Below are 20,724 nucleotides of genomic sequence, written 5' to 3' on the forward strand. Positions count from 1 at the left end.
GAGAAGGGAGATATAGATTTTCTCCCAGTGCCTAATCAAATTGCTGGTTGGGAGTGCCAATTAATACAACCCTTCTGGAGGCCAGTATGATGCTATCAAAATTATACGGGCTTCCCTGGTGGCGCAGTGGTTGAGAGTCCGCCTGCCGATGCAGGGGACACGGGTTCGTGCCCCGGTCCGGGAAGATCCCACGTGCCGCAGAGCAGCTGGGCCCGTGAGCCATGGCCGCTGGGCCTGTGCGTCTGGAGCCTGTGCTCCGCAACGGGAGAGGCCACAACAGTGAGAGGCCCGCGTACCGCAAAAAAAAAAAAAAATTATATATGCATATATTCTTCCATCCAGCAATTCCACTTCTAGAAATTTGTCCTACAGACAGACTTGCACAAATAAAAACGTTACTCATTGCAGAATTTTTGAAAACAGCAAAAGATTAGAAACAACCTAAATGTCCATGTTACTTAAATACAGTTAAATAAAATACTAGTTAAATAAAACACAGAACCTTTGTACAGTGGAATGTCATGCAGCTGAAAAAAATGAGAAGGCTCTGTTATTATTTGTTTGAAAATTATTTGAAAAAAGTGAGAAGGCTCTTTGTTATTATTTGTTACTATGAAAAGATCTCCATGCTTCGTCATTAGATGAAACTGCTCAGGTACAAGCCAGATCCTTACGGTGGTTACCGACCCTAAATGATCTGGTCCCCATTACCTCTAACCTCATCTCCTATTACAACCTTCATTGCAGTCACATTGGCCCCTTTGCTGCTTCTCAAACATCCTAGGTGGGCTCCTGCCTCAGGACCTTTGCACTTGCTATTCCCCCTGCCTGGAATGCTCTTCCTCGGCGATTTGCTTGGCTGACTCCCTCACTTCCTTCAATTCTTTGTTCATATGCCCCCGCCTCAGTGAAGCTTAGGCTGACCAGCAATTTTTTTTTTTTTCGGCTGTTGGGTCTTCATTGCTGCTCACGGGCTTTCTCTAGTTGCAGCAAGCGGGGGCTACTCTTCATTGTGGTGCACAGCCTTCTCACTGCGGTGGCTTCTCTTGTTGCAGAGTATGGGTTCTAGGCGCATGGGCTTCAGTGGTTGTGGCACATGGGCTTCAGGAGTTGTGGCACGTGGGCTCTAGAGCGCAGGCTCAGTAGTTGTGGCACACAGGCTTAGTTGCTCCATGGCATGTGGGATCTTCCCGGACCAGGGCTTGAACCCATGTCCCCTGCATTGGCAGGTGGATTCTTAACCACTGCGCCACCAGGGAAGTCCTGACCAGCTTTTTAAAAAATTTCAACTCACCGCTCGATGCCCATCACCAACAACTCCCAATCACCCTTACTCTGTGATATTTTTTTCCCAGAGTATTTATCACCTTCTAAGATGCTCTCTCACTTACAGCTGACCCTTGAACAATGCCAGGGTTAGGGGCACTGACCCACCCGCCCCTACCCACTCACCACCCACATCCTCACACTGAAAAATCCACATACTGCTTTCTCTGCCCCCAAAACAAAAGAATTGATAAATGACTCACCCAAGGGCAGGAAGCTGAAATAGTTTGGATAGAATCAGGACTCAAACCCTAGTTCTTTTGATTCCACATATTGTGATCTCTAACTGAACACAAACTTTTCCCCACAAAGATCCATAAATAAAAATACAGGTATTTATTGGAAAAAAAAAAAACTGTGTAAAAGTGGGCCTGCACAGTTCAGATCTGTGTTATTCGCGGGTCAAATGTACTCATAATGTCTGTTTAAAAAATGTTTTATTGTCTGTCTTCTCCCACTAGAACACAATCATGACAAGGGCAAGGATCTTTGTTTTGTTCACTACTGTACCCTCAGCAACTAAATAGTGACACACAGTAGATACTCAATAAATATTTGTTGACTGAATAAATGAATGTTAATGCAGACAGTCCACATACCAAAGAACACAAATGATTTGGCTTTTTGTTTTTTTCTTCTTCTTCAATACAGTGGATTCAAGGTTACACCTATAATCACATCATTTTCACTCTCCTGCATCCTGATATGTTTTCTCAAATGGAGGAGAAAGAAGCAGCTTTATGACTGCTCCAGCAATCACCATGGCCCACAGCCTGGCCATCACTGATGAACAGTGCCGTGGAGGTTAGGACCCTGGAAAGACCCTGGGAGCTAGGCCTGCTCTGCCCCCAACTGTCTGAGGGACCTCTGCAAACGGCCCAACCCCTGAGCAGAGGGAGCGGCTCACACAGGAGTGGAGCCTGGCATTTGCATGATGCCAGGGGAAAGGTTCAGTAGGAAGAATACAGACCTGCAGCCAGAGGCCAGGGTTCAAAGTCCAGTTCAACAACGGGGATGGTCAAAACTGGCACTCAGGGAAGCACTGCCTAAAGCACCACCCAAGGTCAGGTGGTGGTATCGGTAACAACTAACATAACTGATGACTTACTATGGAATAGGCACAGAGCTAGGCACCCATCCGTTATCTCACTTCATTCTCAGCCTATAGGAGAGCTGTATCTTTGTCCCCATTTTACCGGGGAGAACGCTAAGGCTCAGAAAGGCTAAATGATTTACCCAGGGTCAACAGCGGGCAGGAGGCAGAGCTGGGGCTTGACCCCAGGCAGCCTGAGTCCCGAGCCCAGGCTTTTAACCACTATGGTGCCTCTACTGCCTCCCGAGGATGTGGCTTTTGTCTCTTCTCGGGCCACTCTAAGATACTGTCCTCAACCTCAATGGAGGCTGCCTATTACTGAAGGTATGTGAGTTCAGCGACTTTGTCAGGATTTCAGAAGGTCTCTTGGCAGGGGGAGGAGCATAGAGAAGAAAGAGATATACGGGGGTGAATCACCCATGAGCAGCTGGGGAAGTAGAGGGAGGGGAACCATGAAAGAAGAGAGGACGGATCATCCTCCAGATCCCAGGCCCACTGAAACCTTTTCCCATAAATGGTCTCCATTGGACAGGAAGCAGGGCCTGGGAGAGTGGACCAAAAGGGACGGGCTCTGTCGCCTGAAGAGAAGCGCACCAGCTAGTAGGCAGAAGGAATGGGAAAGACGCAGACAAGCTCCAGGGAGGGCGCTGCCTCTCAAAGGCTGGTGGAGAGATGGGCCCGAAGGCCAGCACCATTAGTGAAGGAGTTAAACTTTGCCAAGAAGCAAAGCAGCCTCAGCTAGCACCTATGAGCCAGCTCCAGGCCAACTGGCCCAGACGAGGAGAAAGAGGGCCAGGCACAGCCTCCAAAGGCAGGGAGAAGCACCCAGGGCCTGAACAGGTCCAACAAGGAATAATCCAGAAGAATACAGAAAGACGACTCTCACCAGCTCCATTCTCTCTTAGTACCCATCACTCAGTCACATCCACCGGGCAACAGATCTGGGATCCAGGGACGCATCCACTGCAGGATTTTGTGTGCTGTCTTTCCTCTTAATCTCCTGGTTTGTCCTCCCCTCCTGGACCCCATAAATATGGTTCCCTTGGGGCTCCCCTCACCCTCCCTCCGCCTTCCCCAACATTCCCACCTTCACCAACTCCTGCTTTCCACTGACATCCTACCCAGCCCACCATGGGACGGGGGGGGCAGTGGTGAGAAGGAGGCCAGAGCGATTTGATTGCTTTCTTTCCCTCTACTTTCTAGACTTCAAGCAATGTTGTTATACCACTTCTAGATCTGAAAAGCAATTCTGTTTTCACTGCCATCTACCCTCCCAGGCCCAGGACACATGCAGCCCCTCTGCAAAGTCACCCACCTCTGATCACCACCATCCCAGAAGCTTCTTCTCTCCTGAGAAGCCTGGCTCTTGGCCAAGATCCTTCTCCATTTGGCTGTGGGTCGTGGTGGATGGTGCACTTGTCTGATCTGGACGCACCCCCTCCCTGCCCTTGTCTGCAGGACTTTCTACAGCACCAGGGCTAGCCTAGGGCCCACCATCTAGTAGGTGATCTATAAGCATTTGGGAAAGAAAGGAGAGAGAAAAGGAAGGGAGGGAAGGAAGAAGGAGGGGAGGGAGCAAGGGAGTGATGGGTGAAAAACAGCTTTAGTTGGGTCCCCAAAAATATTTGATCAATGGAAGCTTGTATTTCTTTTCTTGGACGTGGTTAGAGCCCGTATCTTGGGGTCTCGCCGAGCCCAGCTAACTTGCACTTGTCTGCACGTCTGGCAGGAGCGGAAGCAGGGAGGGTGGTTGAGGGGGAAAGACTGCACGTTCTCCTCTTCCCCGGCCTGGAGCTTGATATTTGAGCACAGCAAGAGGGCAGACGTGCCGCTCAGGCCCCTGGCCAAGAGCTCTGCGTCTGCTCCGAGTGTGGCTCCGGCCTTCCAACCTCCACCTGATGGCAGAGATTACGGAGGACCAAAGGCACATTCAGTCAGGAGGGTATTGGTTTACTGAATGTTCCACGGGCAGACACTGCTCTTCAAGCCTGCCAGCTGCCTCACAGAGCAGGGCCAGCTAAGGGTCCAAGGGTGTCAGCACAAGCCCCACCCCACCCCACCAGGAACAGCGCTAAGCAGGTGGCCGGCAGGTGCCGGGGCAGTGGAGTCGTCGTCTCTATCCACAAGGTCAGACCGATCCTACATTTAAATTCTCGGCACTCTGATTATTCCAGCAGGTCAGGAGAGGACTCCCTCTTGGGAAAGTAGAAACCCAGATCCTCCTCAAGAAGTCATCCCAACCCTGCCTGTGCCACTGTCTCTATGTAGACCACCCCACACTGAGACCCATTTCCCTTGTTTCTCAACATCTCTGCCCAAGCGGGCCAAGAGGACAAAGGCCCAGCCTCCCTGCCACAGTTGATCTACCCTTTCACAGTCGGGAAGTTTTTCCAGGTGGCTAGTTCAAACCCCTCCTGCTGCAGTCTAAGCTCCAGCTCTTTGAACTATAGGATGTGATAGAACAGGGACAGAAGCTGAAGCTTTCAGTAACAGCTTTGAATTTCTCCCTCCCTGCCCTTACCGCCCCCACCCCTCAACCCTGACCAGAGCGGAAGGGCCGCCCCCTCCAGCAGCCAGTAGGATTTCCCAACAAAAATCAGCCTCTCGGGGGGGAGTTCCCCGGTGGTCTAGCGGTTAGGATTTGGCGCTTTCACTGCCGTGGCCTGGGTTCAATCCCTGGTCAGGGAACTGAGATCCCACAAGCCGTGCAGCATGACTAAAAAAAAAAAAAAAATCAGGCTGTTAGCACCTGTGCTTAGAAAATCACCCCCTAAAACCCTCTGCTCAAGGGGCAGATGTATCACTCAGGATCCTTGGACGCTTTTCCTGAATAATTTGGGACCACGTCAAGGGTAAACATTCACCGTGGTGCTCAGGTGTTCTTCCAGGGTGGGCACAAGGGCTGTTGTCCCCACTGACTGCCTCCAAAAGGGCCGCCTTCTGCTACCCTTCCCCACCCTGCCTCGTCCTGGGAGATGAAGGGAAACGGGGCCGTGCAGGTGGCTGAGGCAGCCCGGAGGCAGAACTCGTGAGCTTTGGTGCTGCTCTGACATCCAGGGACCTGGAACCTGGCCTCCCTCTCTGTGTAATGGGGCAGGTGTTCCAGACCAGTCGAGGCACCAGTTCCAGGGCTGGAAAGAGATCAGACAAAGCAGCCTAAAGCATTTCAGGCTATAGATATATCATCTTTCAGATCAAGGTCACAGAATGATAGGAAGCAGTATCCCTGACCGGCTCCAGACCCCCACCCATTCCCGTCCAAATCCTGCCTTCACCATTTACTAAGGGTATTATCTGAACAAGGTCCCTAAGCTCTCTGTGATTGCTGCAGTTTTCTCTCCTGTAAAATGGGAACACTCATAACCAGGTGTATGTGGAACTATCTGGGTCTCAGTTGTGACAGAGGCCCCAGGAAAATGAATGCCATGTTCCAAAAGTAAGGCAGGGCTTTGTAAAAAGGGATGACTGACATCAAGAAAGTGAAAAGTCAACCCACTGGATAGGAGAAAATATTTGCAAATCATATATCTAATAAGGGACACATTTCCAAAATATGTAAAAAACTCTTATAACTTAATAACAAAAAAACAAAAAATCTAACTTTAAGTATGTGCAGAGGTTGTGAATAGATGTTCCTTTAAAGAAGATAGCCAGTTAACAAAGATGTTTAACATCATTAATTACTAGGGAAAGGCAAATCAAAACCATAATAAAATACCACTTTATACCCACCAGGATGGCTAGAATCCCAAAGATAGAAAATTACAAGTGTTGGTGAGGATGTGGAGATACTGTAATCCTCATACACTGGCTGGTAGGAATGTAAGATGGTGCAGTCACTTTGGAAAACAGTCTGACAGCTCCTCAAATGATTAAATATTGAGTTACTATATGACCCAGCAATTCCACTCATAGGTATCTACCCAAGAGAAATGAAAACATAAGTCCATGCAAAAACGTATACATGAATGCCCATAGCGGCATTCTTCATAACAGCCAAAAAGTGGAAACAGTGCAAATACTCATCCACTGATGTGTGTATAAACAAAATGTGGTATGGCCATACGATGGAATATTACAAAGCAAATCGAAATGAACTATACACACTGCACACTGGATGAACCCTGAAGACATCACGCTGAGTGAAAGGCGGCCACAAAAGGCCACATACTGTGTAATTCTGTTCACATGAAATATGCAGAACAGACAAATCTATAGAGACAGAAGGCAGACTAGGGCTGGGGGTGGGTAAAGATGTGGGGGGTGACTGCTAATGAGTATGAAGTTTCTTCGAGGGGGGTGATAATGTTCTAAAACTAGATTATGGTGAGGGTTGTACCACCCTAAATATACTAAAACCTACTGAATTCTACTCTTTAAATAGGTGAAGCTATGATATTAAATTATATCAATGTAATATCACTTCATTATATTATATTGGGAATATGTAATATTCGCTATTAAAAAAAATTTTTAAGACAGTGATGGCTGAAAGCTGTTTTGTGGCTCTGAACTGCCCCCCCACACACATCCATGTCAAGGGAGTGAAAGGGTCAGAAAGTGAGTGATTCTGAGAGGAATCCCGGAGAGAAGACTGTTGTTTTGCTGCAAGTGCCACCTGCCAGGGAGGGGCTTTCCCCTCACCTCGGTGAGTCTGCTCAGCTCAACTCCAGTCCGCTGGGGCTGGAAAACGTGAGAGCCGGGCCTAGCTCAGGCCTGGAAGTCCACACGGTGAGAGGCCAGCCAGGGAACAGAGACAGCGGCTGCACTGGCCACCTCAGTCCCAAGCTTTGCTGAGCCCAAGGGCGCCTTAGGGCTCCTGTGGGCCAAGGGGAGAGATCCAGCCCAGGGCTGCCTCAGATCCTGTCCTAGAGGGCCACCTGGAGGGCTGAAACACCTCCACAGGAGGAGGTGGAGGGAGCGAGGGATGCTCGGGCCGAGGAAAGGGTGAGCCTCTGACAGATCTGCAGTCACCCACCCGAAGGAAACAGTGAGAAGAGACTCTTGGGGAGTTCAAGGTGGGGGGATGCGCTCCAAAACAGCTGCAGGAGGAAACAGTCACCCGGAACCTTCCACTGTCAAAGAGCTCAGATGTCATATCATCCGTGCCTGTGTCTCCACCTAACAGGGGTGCAGGCAAGTAAAAATGTTCCCATCCTTTCTCTCCTTCCTCTCTTCCCATCAGTCAGGGAAACAGAGAGAAAACCTACAGAAACGACCCCCACCCCCTCCCATCCACAGCTGAAGCAAGGTAGGGGCAGACAAGGGGGAAGAACTAATTCTGCATGAAGCACCAACTTCACCAAGTTCACTCTGGGCGTCTTTATTACTGCCCAGAGGCTCTTGTATAACATTACCTAAGTGTGACCAGAAAAGGCACGGGACTCACCCTAATGTCATTCGGGCGCAGGGGAAGCTTTAAAACCACATCCTAACAAGTTCTGCTTGGTCAGCCTAATGGTTACAAAACAGTAGCCACCTATAGGCATTTGGGGAGGAGTAACCAAGAGAACATATACAGGGTAAGAACACAAGGCTAGCTATCATCTAGTCATTACCTTTGTCATCATCACTGTCATCATTAGGGTTGTAGAGCTGGAAGTTTCCTTGCAAATCAACTCCCCTCAATTCACTGATAAGGAAAACTGAGAGCCAGAGAGGGAAAGTAACTTTTCCAAAGTCGCACAGCAAGTTGGTGTCAGAGGCAAGTCTCCTGACTTCCAAGAGTGGGGCTCCCAGAACAGAACCAGCTACAGACAGTTCCCAGAGAGTAGAGGGACCAGGAGAATATGGGTTTTTTTCTTAAGAACAGAGGGCTTGTATACATTCAAGATCACACCTCTACCTTCTTTCCTCCAGCACTTCAATAATAATAATAATAGACACAAATTATTGCCAGCATAGTACACACCAGGCACTTACTTTTCACATCGCACATACGTTACCTCAGTGAGCCTTAACAACAATCCTGGAAGGGAAGTACTGTTATTGTACTGATTTTACAGGTAAGGCATCAGAGAGGCAAAGTGACCTGATCAAGGAACACAATTATAAACCACAGAGCTTGGAACCAGATCTTCTGATTCTCAATTCCACTGTCTTAATCCCTAGAGTAGACATCAGTCTGTTCAACGATATTTCTACTTTCTTCCACACACAAATTCCCTGCCCCCTCTGAAGTTAAGCATGGATGCGTGACAGGTTTTGGCCAATGAAATGTGAGCAGAAGGAAAGTGTGTCATGTCCAGACAGAAGCAGTGTGCAAGTCACAGTGTCCTCTGCCTACTTCGGCAGCAGTGGTGGATGCACCTATGCCATGAAGCCACCATCAGCCTGGAGGAAGTAAGATGAACAAAGACCCCTGTCAATCCACACTGGACAGGCAGCGTGGGCAAGCAATACACTTTTGTTGGTTAAGCCACTGAGAATTTGGGGCTGTTTGTTATGCAGCATAACCAAGCCCCTCCTGACTGATACAGCCACTGAGCAATGCTGCCCCCCACTACAAGCTCAAGAGAGGGAAGCTAAGTCCATCTTAGCTCCTCACAAGTCACAAAAAGGAGTAATGAGCTCAAAGAAATGGAAAGAATTGCTACTCCAACTTCCTCATTTTACAGGAAATAAAAAAGATCTAAAGAAAAGGAGTTACCAAGGACACCCAAATCCAAATCTCCTGCCTCCCAGGCCAGCGTGTGTCTGAGTCTGTCTGTCTCTCCATGTCTCTCACCTGTTTCTCCTCCTCACTCTCTGCCTGTTTGTGTGTCTCTCTCCCTTCCTCTTTCCTTTCTCTCAAAAGAAAAAAATATCAGAGAATCCTTGGACAAGCCCAGCTCATGAGAAGTTACCACAGGCTAGGGACTCCTGGCTACCATCAGGGAGGCTCTTCTCCAGCTCAGACAAAAGAACATGAAGAGGGGCTTCCCTGGTGGTGCAGTGGTTGAGAGTCCGCCTGCCGATGCAGGGGACGCGGGTTCGTGCCCCAGTCCGGGAGGATCCCACATGCCACGGAGCGGCTGGGCCCGTGACCCATGGCTGCTGAGCCTGCGCGTCCAGAGCCTGTGCTCCGCAACGGGAGAGGCCACAGCAGTGAGAGGCCCGCATAGCGCAAAAAAAAAAAAAAAAAAAAAAAAAAAAAAGAACATGAAGAGGAGGTGGGTGTCCTACAGAGCTGGAATCTCTCCCCCAAGGAAGGGGATTCCTCTCCTCACAGAGCCTGAGGGTGAGAGGCTTGGGCACAAAACCAAGCCTCCTTGTCACCAGCCCCTGGCTCTGATGGGGCTGCCCACAGAAACAAAAGAAGGGCTGCCAGGCATCCTGCAGGGGGTGGTTATTAGTCCCCTTGCCACCTTCAGCCAGGCCAGCAGACTTGTCATTTCTCCTTTCATTACTCCTTTTGGCTCTGAGCAATCTGCTGCTTTATCCAGCCTCAGCCCCTATTCCCCCGTCCTCTTTTAAGTCTTGAGAAACTCTAATCAACTCAGTGTCCAAGGAGGTTGGGGAAAGGTGGGGGGGAGTGGGTGGGCAATGAGATAACTCAGGCCTGGTCAACCTGTGGGCTTCTCAGAACCAGAAGGCAGCCCACACCCCCTTGGTCTCGCACTTGCTTCCGGGAAGGCTTGCCCTGGAACACTCTGGAGGAATTTGGAGACAGCTCCCACCCACAGGGAGCTGGGATCTGGGCATGGGGCTTCGTTACTCAGGCCAAAGAGCTAACGGGGCTTCTGGAAGCTGTGAAATGTGGTGCCAGCCAGAGCGCTGAGCTGGCAGGCTCCAGACCGAACTGGAGAAAGGCAGAGAGGAGGAGGCTGGTGGGGGACCAGACTGTTCTCCCCTCCACCCACCCTGGACCTTCTCTTACTCCTCACTCAGGACCAAGGCTCCAGGCATCCAACTACAGGCAACCCAGAAAACTCCTTCCTGGGTGTTATGGGCTGAATTGTGTCCCCACTCCCAAAATTCATATGTTGAAGTCCTAACCCCCAGTACCTCAGAATGTGACTGTACTTGGAGATAGGGCCTTTAAAGAGGTGATTAAGTTAAAATTAGATCATAAGGGTCGGCCCTAATCCAATATGACTGATGTCCTTAAGGGAAGAGGAGGTGAGGACGCAGACACACACAGAGGTAAGACCATGTGAAGACACAAAGAGGAGACGGCCGTCAACAAGCCAAGGAGAAACCAACCCTGCCCACACCTTGATCTCAGACTTCTGGCCTCCAGAGCTGTGAGAAAATAAATGTCTATTGTTTACGGCAAACAGTCTGTGGTACTTTGCAGTGGCCACCCAAGCAGACTACGACATCAGTCTGTTCGTCATCAGGCTCACGACAGGGTTCTGCTCCCAAAGTAAGGAGTCCCCGAAATGACAGGCACTCATCCTATGCTCCCCGGCCACCTGTCCCAAGGCCTGGAAACTTCTCTGCTCAGAAGGTTCTTCATTGGATTCTTCACCTTTCATCACCTCCCCCTCCTCCTGGCTTAAGTGCAGGGGAGCCAAAATGGTCCCAAGCAGCCACGGTCACCGCAGCCTAGGTCCACCACGCAGAGGCACACTCTCCTTCTATTTCTGGCTTGACTTCCTGGCCCCATCCTCCAGGGAAATGGGCTACCCTGTGGGGCAGTGAGCATCCCGTCATCTAAGGTGAGGAGCCAGGGGTGGGAGGGATTTGGAGCTGACACCTGAATTCACACGCCAGCCTTACTCTGATCTCCTGACCCCGGGCTAGATCGCCGACCTCCCTACATGCGGTATGGTCATCACGTAATGGGGCTGCAACAGGGTGAGCTGAGATCATGAAAGGAGGGTTCCACTTGTAGGGATGTCCCCCTCTTTGACAGGTCCCTTCCCCTCTCGAGCCTCAGTTTCCTCTCTACAGCGGGAGGGTGTGAGATGGGCTCTGTGATCTGGGGGGGCCGGCCTGCAGAGATCAGAAGTCCCCACATGTTTTCTTCCTTCGTTTTGCTGCTGAGATTGACGGGGGACACCCTGAAGGGAAGGAAGAGCATGCTGAGTGCCACGGGTCTGCACGCCTTGAACTGGAAACCTGCACGAGGGTTCAGAGGGTAGGGATGCAGGCGGTGAGGAAGGGGTTAAACACAGAGCGATTCCTGACATGGAGGGTAAAGTCAGGGTCACCTGGAGGGCTTCCCAGAGGAGCGGAGCTCTGACCCCAGCGCCGACCGCCTCTCACTTCAGGGAGAGCCGAGGTGGGGCCCAGGCCAGAGATGACCTTTGTCCTCAAGAGCTGGGCTCGGTGCCCCTGCCCACCACTCTGAGTCACCCGGTGGACTCCAGAGGGACTGGCCCACTCCTCCTAAACCTGCCCCTGGTGGGCCTGAAATAGCAGAGGCGGGCATCTTCCAGAAATGGCCTCACCTCACCTCCAATACACCACCCTGTCCGTATTTTGAGAGGCCAGCCCCTCACCAGAGGCAGTCCTACGTGAGCAGCCCCTCCTGTGTATGGTGGGGGGGGGGAGGGGCGGGGACAGGGGGACATCAGGGATGTGCCTCAGCCGTTCCCGGCACCGCAGCCCTGCTGGGTACCTGCCACAGGGTACTGCACTCGGTGCCTCACCACGTATAAGCCCCCCGCCCATACTGAGAGGCAGGGCAGGGGAGATCTGGACTGTCCAGTGGTGAGAAGTGGGGGGCAGAGCGAGCAGACCCTCACCCAAGCTCAGCGGGACCCAGGTACTGCCACAGGACCAGACACCCAGGACAGACCCTTGGGGACGACGGCCAGCTGAGGACGCTATAGCAGTTAGCACCAGGGTTCCACGTCAAATCTGCTCTTTACTAGCGAGGTTACCTTGGGCAGGTCACTTAACCCCTCTGTGCCCCAGTCCCCCATCCAGGCATAATAACAGTGCCCACCTCACAACGTGGCTGCAAGTGTTAGATGAGATGGAGGCTATCAAGTGCTTGGCATCGTGACCGGCGCGTGGCAAAGCCCGAGCTGGCTCCCAAGGCCAAGGGGCCTCCTCCCGAGCCCTGTCAGCAGACCCCTGAGATCGTGGTCACTACTGACGTGACAGAGACTCACGAGGGAACACAGCAGGCCGCCCCTCTGCAGCTCCCGCTCCCCGAAAGGTGCTCGAAATGATTTGTCGACCAAATCCCCATGTTACAACAGAGTCAACGGAGGCCCCAGGAGGATGGCATCTTGGCAGAGGATATGAACCCGGATAGTTTGGCTCCAGAGGCCACAGTCCTAACCCCAGTACAAACTACCTCTCATGAAAATTGCTACAGTAACCCAATCACGTGAGTACCGTCACCATCCCGTTTGCAGATAAAGAAATGAAGACGACAGGAAGGCGTGATCATTTGACCAAGGGCACACAGCTGCAGACGGGAGACTCCACAGTGTGGACCAGGCAGTTGGGCTCTAAAGCACACGTGCTCGAGCGCTCTAGCACCTCAGGGTCATCCTGCCTCTCCTGGTCCAGGGCCTCCCCGGGCACCACATTGCAGCCCACAAGGCCATCCCCCAGCCCGAGGGCAGCTCCAGCAAATGGCCAAACCACCGCCCAGGCTCCAGCGTGGACCATCTCCTGAGCACCCCAGAGTCTTGGGGATTAGGAGCCCTTATCCCAGCTAACACGTGTGGAAACTGGAGCACAGTGACTTGCCCGCAACTAGGGGAACAGACAGAGGCCTCGGGCTTCCCTCTCGTGAACCAGAGAATTAGCCAGAAGAAAATGCATTTACCTCTGGGCCCCAGAATCTAGAGCCTTTTAGAAGTGCTCCAGCCAGGAGAAGCAGGGTGAGGATAACATCACCGCTCCTGCCCCGGGGCCACCCCACTGACTCTCCTGTCCCTGTGGGGGATGCAGCCCAGTGACAGTGGGGAGTACACAGCGGGACAGGCTGGGTCTGCCCGGGTGACCGCTCCAGCCGCCCAGCTCCGGGCCCGGGCCAGCCAGCAAGAGAAGAGGACGGCAGGGCTGTGAGCTGCTGCCTTCCCCTCCCACCCTTGGGCGCAGGGCCAGTGTCTCAGCCTCCAGACAGGAGCCCCTCTGTCCCTACGGGACGAGCTGACCTTTAACTGGCCAAAAGATCCTACTGGTTCCATTCCTCTGCCTGGGAGAGCAGATCGGAGGAGAGAGGAGGGCGGGCAAGGGGGAGGGAGAGGAGCCCGGGGCCCCCCTCTCCCCTTCCTTCCTCCCCCTTCCCTGCCTCTGGTCCCAGCCTCCTGATCAGTCCGCCTGCTTCCTTCCCTCATGGCTGACTGTGTCCCAAGCCCCATCCTTCCCGCAGCCCCTCCTTTCCCCTTAATTGTTTTACCTTTTGTTTGCCTAGCACTTTATAGTTTACTAAATGCTTTTACATTTATCATCGCATTGAATCCACACCAGGGAGAGATGGAGAGACATTGAAAATTCCTTCCAATTGCCAAGTGTTCTTGTTAAAAATGCAAACATCCCCAGAACGATGAAGAATTAGGCTGGCAGCCACCGGTACCTCAGGACTGATTCATTTCATCCTCTGCCTTCTCCCCAGCTCCAGGGCACAAGGGGACGTGGCTGGAGCAGGAAGCGGAGCGCTTTGGCGGGGGCAGGGTGGGGGGCAGCCTCAGCACAGTAGGGAGGGCCCCGGTGGAGTGTCTAGGCCCCTGGAGGGGTGGGGAGAAGTGCGGGAACTAGGTAGGGAGAGGACAAACTTGTACCACTGCAACACTGCACATGAACTTCTCCCATCAAACCCTAAATTCTAGCCTAAGCATCGCCCTCATCCCACCCCCTCTGAACTGCATCGCTCATTCTGGTGTCTCTAAGGTCAGAGGGAGAATCTTTATACAGGAAAAGGCCTAAAAGACTTCCAGCGTGGAGTCAAAAATCCAAAACCTTGGAGGTGGAGACCAGGGTGAGGGTCCCTGGTCTACCTAATCCAGCTCTGCCACGTGGCCCAGGGTCCCCACCCCAGGACAAGCTTCAGCTGGGAGGAGCAGCACAGAGGCTGGGTGCTGGTGTCCTTGAAAGGACATATCCTGGCCATGGGAGTAGATCAAGAGATGCTTCCTTCTGGGCGGGGGGGTGGACGCAGGTCTCAGTTACCCCAGCTGAAAACTGATGGGGGATGGGCCAACGGTCCTGAGGTCCTCCCAGCTTCCACATTCCATGATCCTGGGACCAAATCAGGGTAACAAGCCTGTGGCCAAACTCCAGACAGGGCGTCTCAAGAGTTCCTGAGCTCCAGACACGCTCATTCTCAGAGGCCCCGCCCTGCAGCCCATCACACATACTCATAAATCAACCACATAAATCAACAGGACGCATATGTAACTCTCAGGAGTTGAACTGAGCTGTGGATGACCATTTGACATTATGTTAGGTTTTGTTGCTAAATTAAACAAATATTAATTTCAATTCTGATGCTTTCTTTTCAAATTTTGGAGCCGACCAGTTTGTTTCCAGCTCACAAACATTTTGACTGGCTGTTGATGAAAGCTTGTGGATCCTAAATGCTGTGTCTACCTTCCCAGTGCTCTGACCCCAGAGAACTCGGGCAGGGAGCCTGGAGAAATCCAACAACGGGGTTAAAAGAAATCTAACAAACGCTGTATTTTAAGCACAGGAGGATATCTCAAGCTCCACGCAAGGCCACGTCCTCCAAGGAGCCCTCCCAGACCACTCTACCTCTCAAGAATCCATCCCCTGCCAATCTCAGAGCATTCACTGCCTATGGGACTCATTTGGCACCAAGGATACACCCTTGTATGGCTCTTTTGCTTCATTCTTTAGCTCATTCCTGTTTTGTTTTACCTTCCCCCACTGAACTGTGAGCTCTCAGAGGTGCTTTGGACCTCTCCTCTGCACCTCCCCTCCCTTTGAACCCAGTATGGTGTCATAGCAAACCGAGAGAGCCGAGGCCATGTGAGCAGGGGCTGTGCAGTCGCAGAGGGGCTGGAAGCCACTGGTCCCACCTACCCTCCATGCCATCATCTTGATGCCCATTGAAGTTGTCATAGGAGTCCCAGCGGATGAGGGGGTCGGAGGTGTTATAGTCCACAGACACGCTTGGCCCGTTCTCCAGGTGTTCCATGCCTTAGAAAATGGGAAAGGCGGAGACAACCGTGAAGAGAAAAGAAAAAACCGATCAGCAGCTGGAAAAACAGAGGAAACCAACAAGTTCCCTAAGGATGCTCCCTAAGGGATTTCTCATTTTCTTGACCATGGCGAGGCAGGACCACTTGCTTAAGTTGGATGGAGAACCCAGGAGTCTGGTTTCTTGCATTCTTGAAAAGGTTCACACCAGGTCATAAGGGTAAATGAGGACAGCAGCACTGAGCAACAAAGACCCTTTAGAAGAAAGCTGGGGGACCCTCTGGCTGGGTGGCTGCCTCTTTCTCTTCTGTGTCCCAGGAACCCCTGGGGCAGTGCCAAGAGTCCAGAGAGTCTGGCCCTGGAGTCAGGGGGAAGTGCAGGAGAGGCCTGTGATGGGCCGCACGGGGTCACGGACAGCAGGCAAATCACAGCCTTGACGTTGAGAGGACACAGGTCATCCCAGCCATCCCCCTGCCCTTCCACTTAAGATGCTTGCCACTGCAGGCAGAAATCTGAGGAGAGAGGCAGAATCTCTCCTACACATCCAGAGAAAGCCCAGGATGTGAGTCAGGCCTTCTGGGTGAGTTACCTTCCTGACCCAGCAGTCCTTTCTTTAGTCTGCCCAGAGTCCCTCTGCTGTAACCTGACTTCACCTCTTCCTATTCTGTTCCCAAATAAGATGAAGAACAACTGGTCCCCACATACAACCAGTCTAGCGGCTTAAAGGCTATTATTAAATTGGCCTTCTCATCTTCAGGTTGAATCACCTCAGTTCTCATAAATACTTATCGTCCATCCAGCACCTTTGAGAGTCCCCTTGGCCACTCCCTCTAGCCACCATAGCCTTCAGTCTCTGAATATAATAGGATGATGACCTAATGGGGCCAGAATAGTTTATCCAACCCAGCGCCTCTCTGTCTACTTTTTTATTTTTATTATCCGGAGATTAAGTCACTGGTTCATGTTTAGCTGGGGGTCCACTATGATACCCAGATCTTTTACTGCTGGCCTGACTCTCAACCACAGGTAACTTGATATTTGTAGAGCAGATCAGTGGGGAAATGGTTGAGGTGGGGCACGGCAGAGTGGCGGGAAGGGAATGAATCAATGGATTCTAACTTGGCCTTTACCTTGAATTTTCTCTGGTCCATAAGAAAACACAAATTCAACTTTGCCATATTCCGGAAATCGATCATCTGAAAAAAGGAGAAGGAAAAACAAAAATGGGCAACTGATTCCCAAGAGGACTTTACAAAAAGTTTTCTTCTAGAAAAGTTTAAAGTAATACATGTACACATGGTTGATAATATAATAAGTAGTATACATAATGACATTAAGTCTCCTACCCACCCTAGCCCTGTCTTACCTGTCTGAGGTAACCATTTCTTAGCATTTCTATTTCTTGTTCTACGAGCAGTTACCTCTAAGACCCTAAATAATAGCGACAGTTTTTATGCCACTATTTCTAGATATATCAGTTTTAAATAATCTTCACTGATTCACCACTATGAAGATGAACAATTTGGATCACTTATAGTATTCCCACCTCCCTTCTTAAATCTGGTTTATTATTATTATTACTATGACTACTGTTATCATTATTAGTTCACCCTTCTGATTACCTCTGAACCTTTCAATACGACGGTTAAGCCTCTATTTCTTGATCTGTCCATTTCCGATGGTGCCCTGATTCCCTCCATGGAGGAGGAGGAAGTTTGGGCCCCTCCCTTCTCCCACCTCTCCGCAGCTCTACGTTTATTTTGTCAGCTATTCTCTTACTTTCTTTGTTAAGACTGATGACATTTACATTCTCTTCTGCAATTATAACAGCATCTTCTGCTTTTGCTCTCCTGGCTCCGGTACAGGGAAAGCTCATCATAGAAACATCCTTCTCCTGCATGAGCCAGACCACACTGGGGGATCAGGCTCTCCTCCTCAGAGCCCCAGCCCCACGCTCTGATCTCTGCCTGAGCCCAGTGTGCACACAGATCACCATTCACTGCTTGCAGGAAGGGAAGTTACAGCAGGGGTGGTGTCAGCTCCCTGGAGCACCCATCATGCCTGTGTATATCTCCATCACCGCAAGCATCACTTCATAGTATCATGTCTGTTTGTGTCTTTCTCCCATAAGACTCTGAGCTCCCTGAGGGTAGGGCTTGACGTCTTTCTCTTTGTATCACCAGGGTCTAGCGCATGCTTGGCACATACAGACACACAGTGATGCTGGTGGACTTATACATGGACAGATGGATGGATGGGTGGATGGGTGGATGGATGTGGACACGTCCTGGGCCTGAATGTAATACAGATAAAACCTTAAACGGATCGAGGAAAGAAGCAAAGGGAGACAGCTCCCGGAACACCTCCCTTCCCGTGGGAAAACGGTCACCCTTCACTGCTGCCATAGCCCCTCCATTACTGCTCTCCTATCCTGTGGCCTAATTATTCCTTGCTAGGTCTGCCTCTCTACTCAGCGAGTCCACCTTTGAAGGCATCGTCGAGGTCCTCCTTCCCAAAGACAACCCCCAGGTCATGGATGGCGCAGGTATGGAACTGCACGCGGAAGATGACGTCTCGGGCTGGGCTCCGGAACTTCTTGTGGTAGCACTTCAGCTGGGTGGGAAAGACAGCAGAGCCCATCAGGGGCCGAAGGTGGAACGTTAGTCCCAAGGGGCCTCCTTATCAGCTCCACGACTAAGCCCCAAACCCAGTGAGGAAAAGGTCACCAACCCCAAACAGGATCTCAGAGCTCTCTGTGGAAACTTCCAGAACAGCAGAGAGTTGACAGCCAGCCTTGCCCTGTGGGGACAAAGCTATCCTCCCAAGAAGTTCCTGTACACCAGTCAGAACGGGCAACGTAGGAGTGGATTTCAATCACAGGAGGAAGGAGTGAAGTTACAATTGAGGGAGTCCTTGTCACCAGCAGGAAGCCCGGAGGTAACAGCTCACACAGAGACGTATGTCCCTGGAGATACTCCAGAACAAGAGGCAAGCCCGGGGGAAGGCACATCCAACACTGAGGCAGGGGATGGACAAGGACCGTCAAGGTTGGAAGGCCTTGCAGGGCCCCTGAGAGCCAAGGACCCCAAGGCTGGTGGCCCACCAGGAGGGACACTCTTGTCCAGAGAGGCAGAAGGGGAGGAGGAAGAGAAAAGGAAGAAAAATTCAACGGCGATGCGGGGGCTTGAGACAGCGGGGCAGCTTACCAAGATGTCTCCCTTCAAGAGCAGCCCGGGCTCGATGGTGATGCAGATGCTGGTCTGGCTGTCTCCCTGGACGTTGCTATGGGAGCGAGGCAGGCAGAGGGACAGAGGGCTGCTGGGGCGGCCGGGCAGTGCACTTTCTCCCAGCTGCCCCTCTGCCAGGGAGCTATTGTGAAAGCTCGCTGACCCATCCCTCAGCCCTACCCTAGAAGTCCTCCTAGAAAAGGTCCTAGGCAGCCCCCAACCCCGGCCCCCAGCCCCCAGTCCTCAGCCTTGGACCTCCAGCATCCCTGTGGAATACCTACTAGATACCAGAAGTGTACACAGGTTGCATGGCCTGGTAGATCCGGAGAAATGGCCGACACCCTGTAAGGGAGGGGTGCTATTAGCCAAGACAGCAGAAACAGCGGGAGGAGGAAGGGGGAGAGGAGAGATGAAGGAAGGAAGGATCGGCCAGGAGGAGGAAAGGGAAGAAAGGGGGAAAGGGAAGAAAGGGAAGGAGGAAAAGAGGAAGGAGAAATGGAAAAAGAAAGAGGAAGACATGCTAACCTTTCATTTCAAAGGCATTTTGAGTTTACAAAAACACTACACCGTCCAGCGTCACCTGCCCACAGGCACTGCCAGTATCCAACCCATTTTGCAAATGAATCAACTGGGGCTCAGAGAAATAGGAAGTGGTACAGTTGAGACTCCAAGCCTAAGACTGCAGCTAGCCCGTATTTTTACCCCCCAAGGCTGCCTCCTAAGACAAAGAGATGGAAGACAGGAGGGGAATGGAAGCTAGAGGGCTCGGGCAAGTACCTCCTTTAGACTCAAAGTTGGGGATGCCATGCATGATCACGTGGTGCAGAAACAAGGGCTTGTTGTTCATTTTGATGGAGCCAGAGAGCAGGCCGCTGAAATAATGCACGTACCTGGAGCAGGGAGAAGGGCAGCTTCAGCCAGGGAGGCCTCTGCTGGAGCAGAGCCATTCTGTTCTCTTTCCCCCCCGGCATATTGCCCTAGGTTGCCCTGCCAACAGCCCCCCCCCACCAACCCCCAGGCCTCCTGGCAGGTGGGGTCTCCATCCTTGCTGCCGGTAGCCCCAGGAACGCGAACAGGTACTACTACATCTGGAGTGGGATCCAGCCAAACCTCCCACTTGGGGTTCTCTGGCGCCTCCTGGTGGTCAATGTGACCATCTCTCTCCTGCTTCACTCCCGGCCCAGGAACCTCCTGCTGGACCAAATGCCCTCCCACACATCCCTGACAGGCATCATTTAGCTGTTCACTACCGCACAAGGCAGGGTGATCAACCATCAGACAGCTCTGAGAGCCTTACACCGAGCCCAAACCAACTTTGCATTTGTACCCACAGGCCCCAGTTCTGCTCCCACAAGACCCACCAACCACATGACGATCCAGCAAATAGTAAGAGCTTAGTGATTCTAGTCCTTCGTTTTTTTATATCACGCTGAAGGGTACAAAATTCCTCTGTACCATATTTGATATTAGAGGATATCTAACTTCCACTAAGTATTCCTATCTCTAGGGTCAACATGCCCCAATTCCCTTAACAAAGATCTCGTTGGAAGAATGGAAGGAATAAGCCATCCCCACTCCTTCTAGAAGAGAGGGAAAAATTAGGTCCAGAAAGGGTCATCAGCCTCCCAAAGGCACACTGCAAGAGCACACAAAGGTGGGAGGAGAAGGGAAGCAGCCTCACTCCAGTGCATCTACTAGGAGAGGCCAATCCTTTTGGTTGGTGTGTCCTCCTTTTCTGACTGGCCAGAGGACACCAAGCTGGGTCAGCTGGACCAATCAGAATGCATTCTGATTTGAGGCCAGTGAGACCAGAACGCTCACAACCGTGACAATGGTCCCGTCCCGTCTTTTGGCTCCTTGGCCCACCTCCAGGCCTGTGGGCCTCTGTCCCTGGGCTGGGGTGGGTCCACCTTGGACTATCCCAGCGAGATAATCTGATGGGCAGCACGAACTCCTATTCAGGCCCCTGCCCAGCCCCCAGCCCCGTTGCTCAAACCGGAAACCTGGAATGGCGGGTTCCTATCAGAT

The 20,724-nt window shown here is 51.7% G+C and overlaps 1 protein-coding gene across 2 annotated transcripts in view; it reads right to left on the reverse strand.

The window, feature by feature from the left end:
- The window catches only part of TNS1 (tensin 1), a 224,337-nt gene that overhangs the window by 59,953 nt on the left and 143,660 nt on the right, over window positions 1-20,724 (reverse strand). For both annotated transcript variants that reach the window (XM_065880580.1, XM_065880582.1), the window contains 6 exons: window positions 19,474-19,586; window positions 18,978-19,038; window positions 18,676-18,751; window positions 17,953-18,082; window positions 16,600-16,665; window positions 15,353-15,469 (listed from right to left, as the gene is read on the reverse strand). In XM_065880580.1, the coding sequence (XP_065736652.1) occupies window positions 15,353-15,469; window positions 16,600-16,665; window positions 17,953-18,082; window positions 18,676-18,751; window positions 18,978-19,038; window positions 19,474-19,586 (563 nt within the window). The remainder of the gene's footprint in view (window positions 1-15,352; window positions 15,470-16,599; window positions 16,666-17,952; window positions 18,083-18,675; window positions 18,752-18,977; window positions 19,039-19,473; window positions 19,587-20,724) is intronic.

The sequence above is a fragment of the Phocoena phocoena genome, chromosome 7, assembly GCF_963924675.1.
Source record: "Phocoena phocoena chromosome 7, mPhoPho1.1, whole genome shotgun sequence".
In the NCBI taxonomy this organism is placed as follows: Eukaryota; Metazoa; Chordata; class Mammalia; order Artiodactyla; family Phocoenidae; genus Phocoena; species Phocoena phocoena.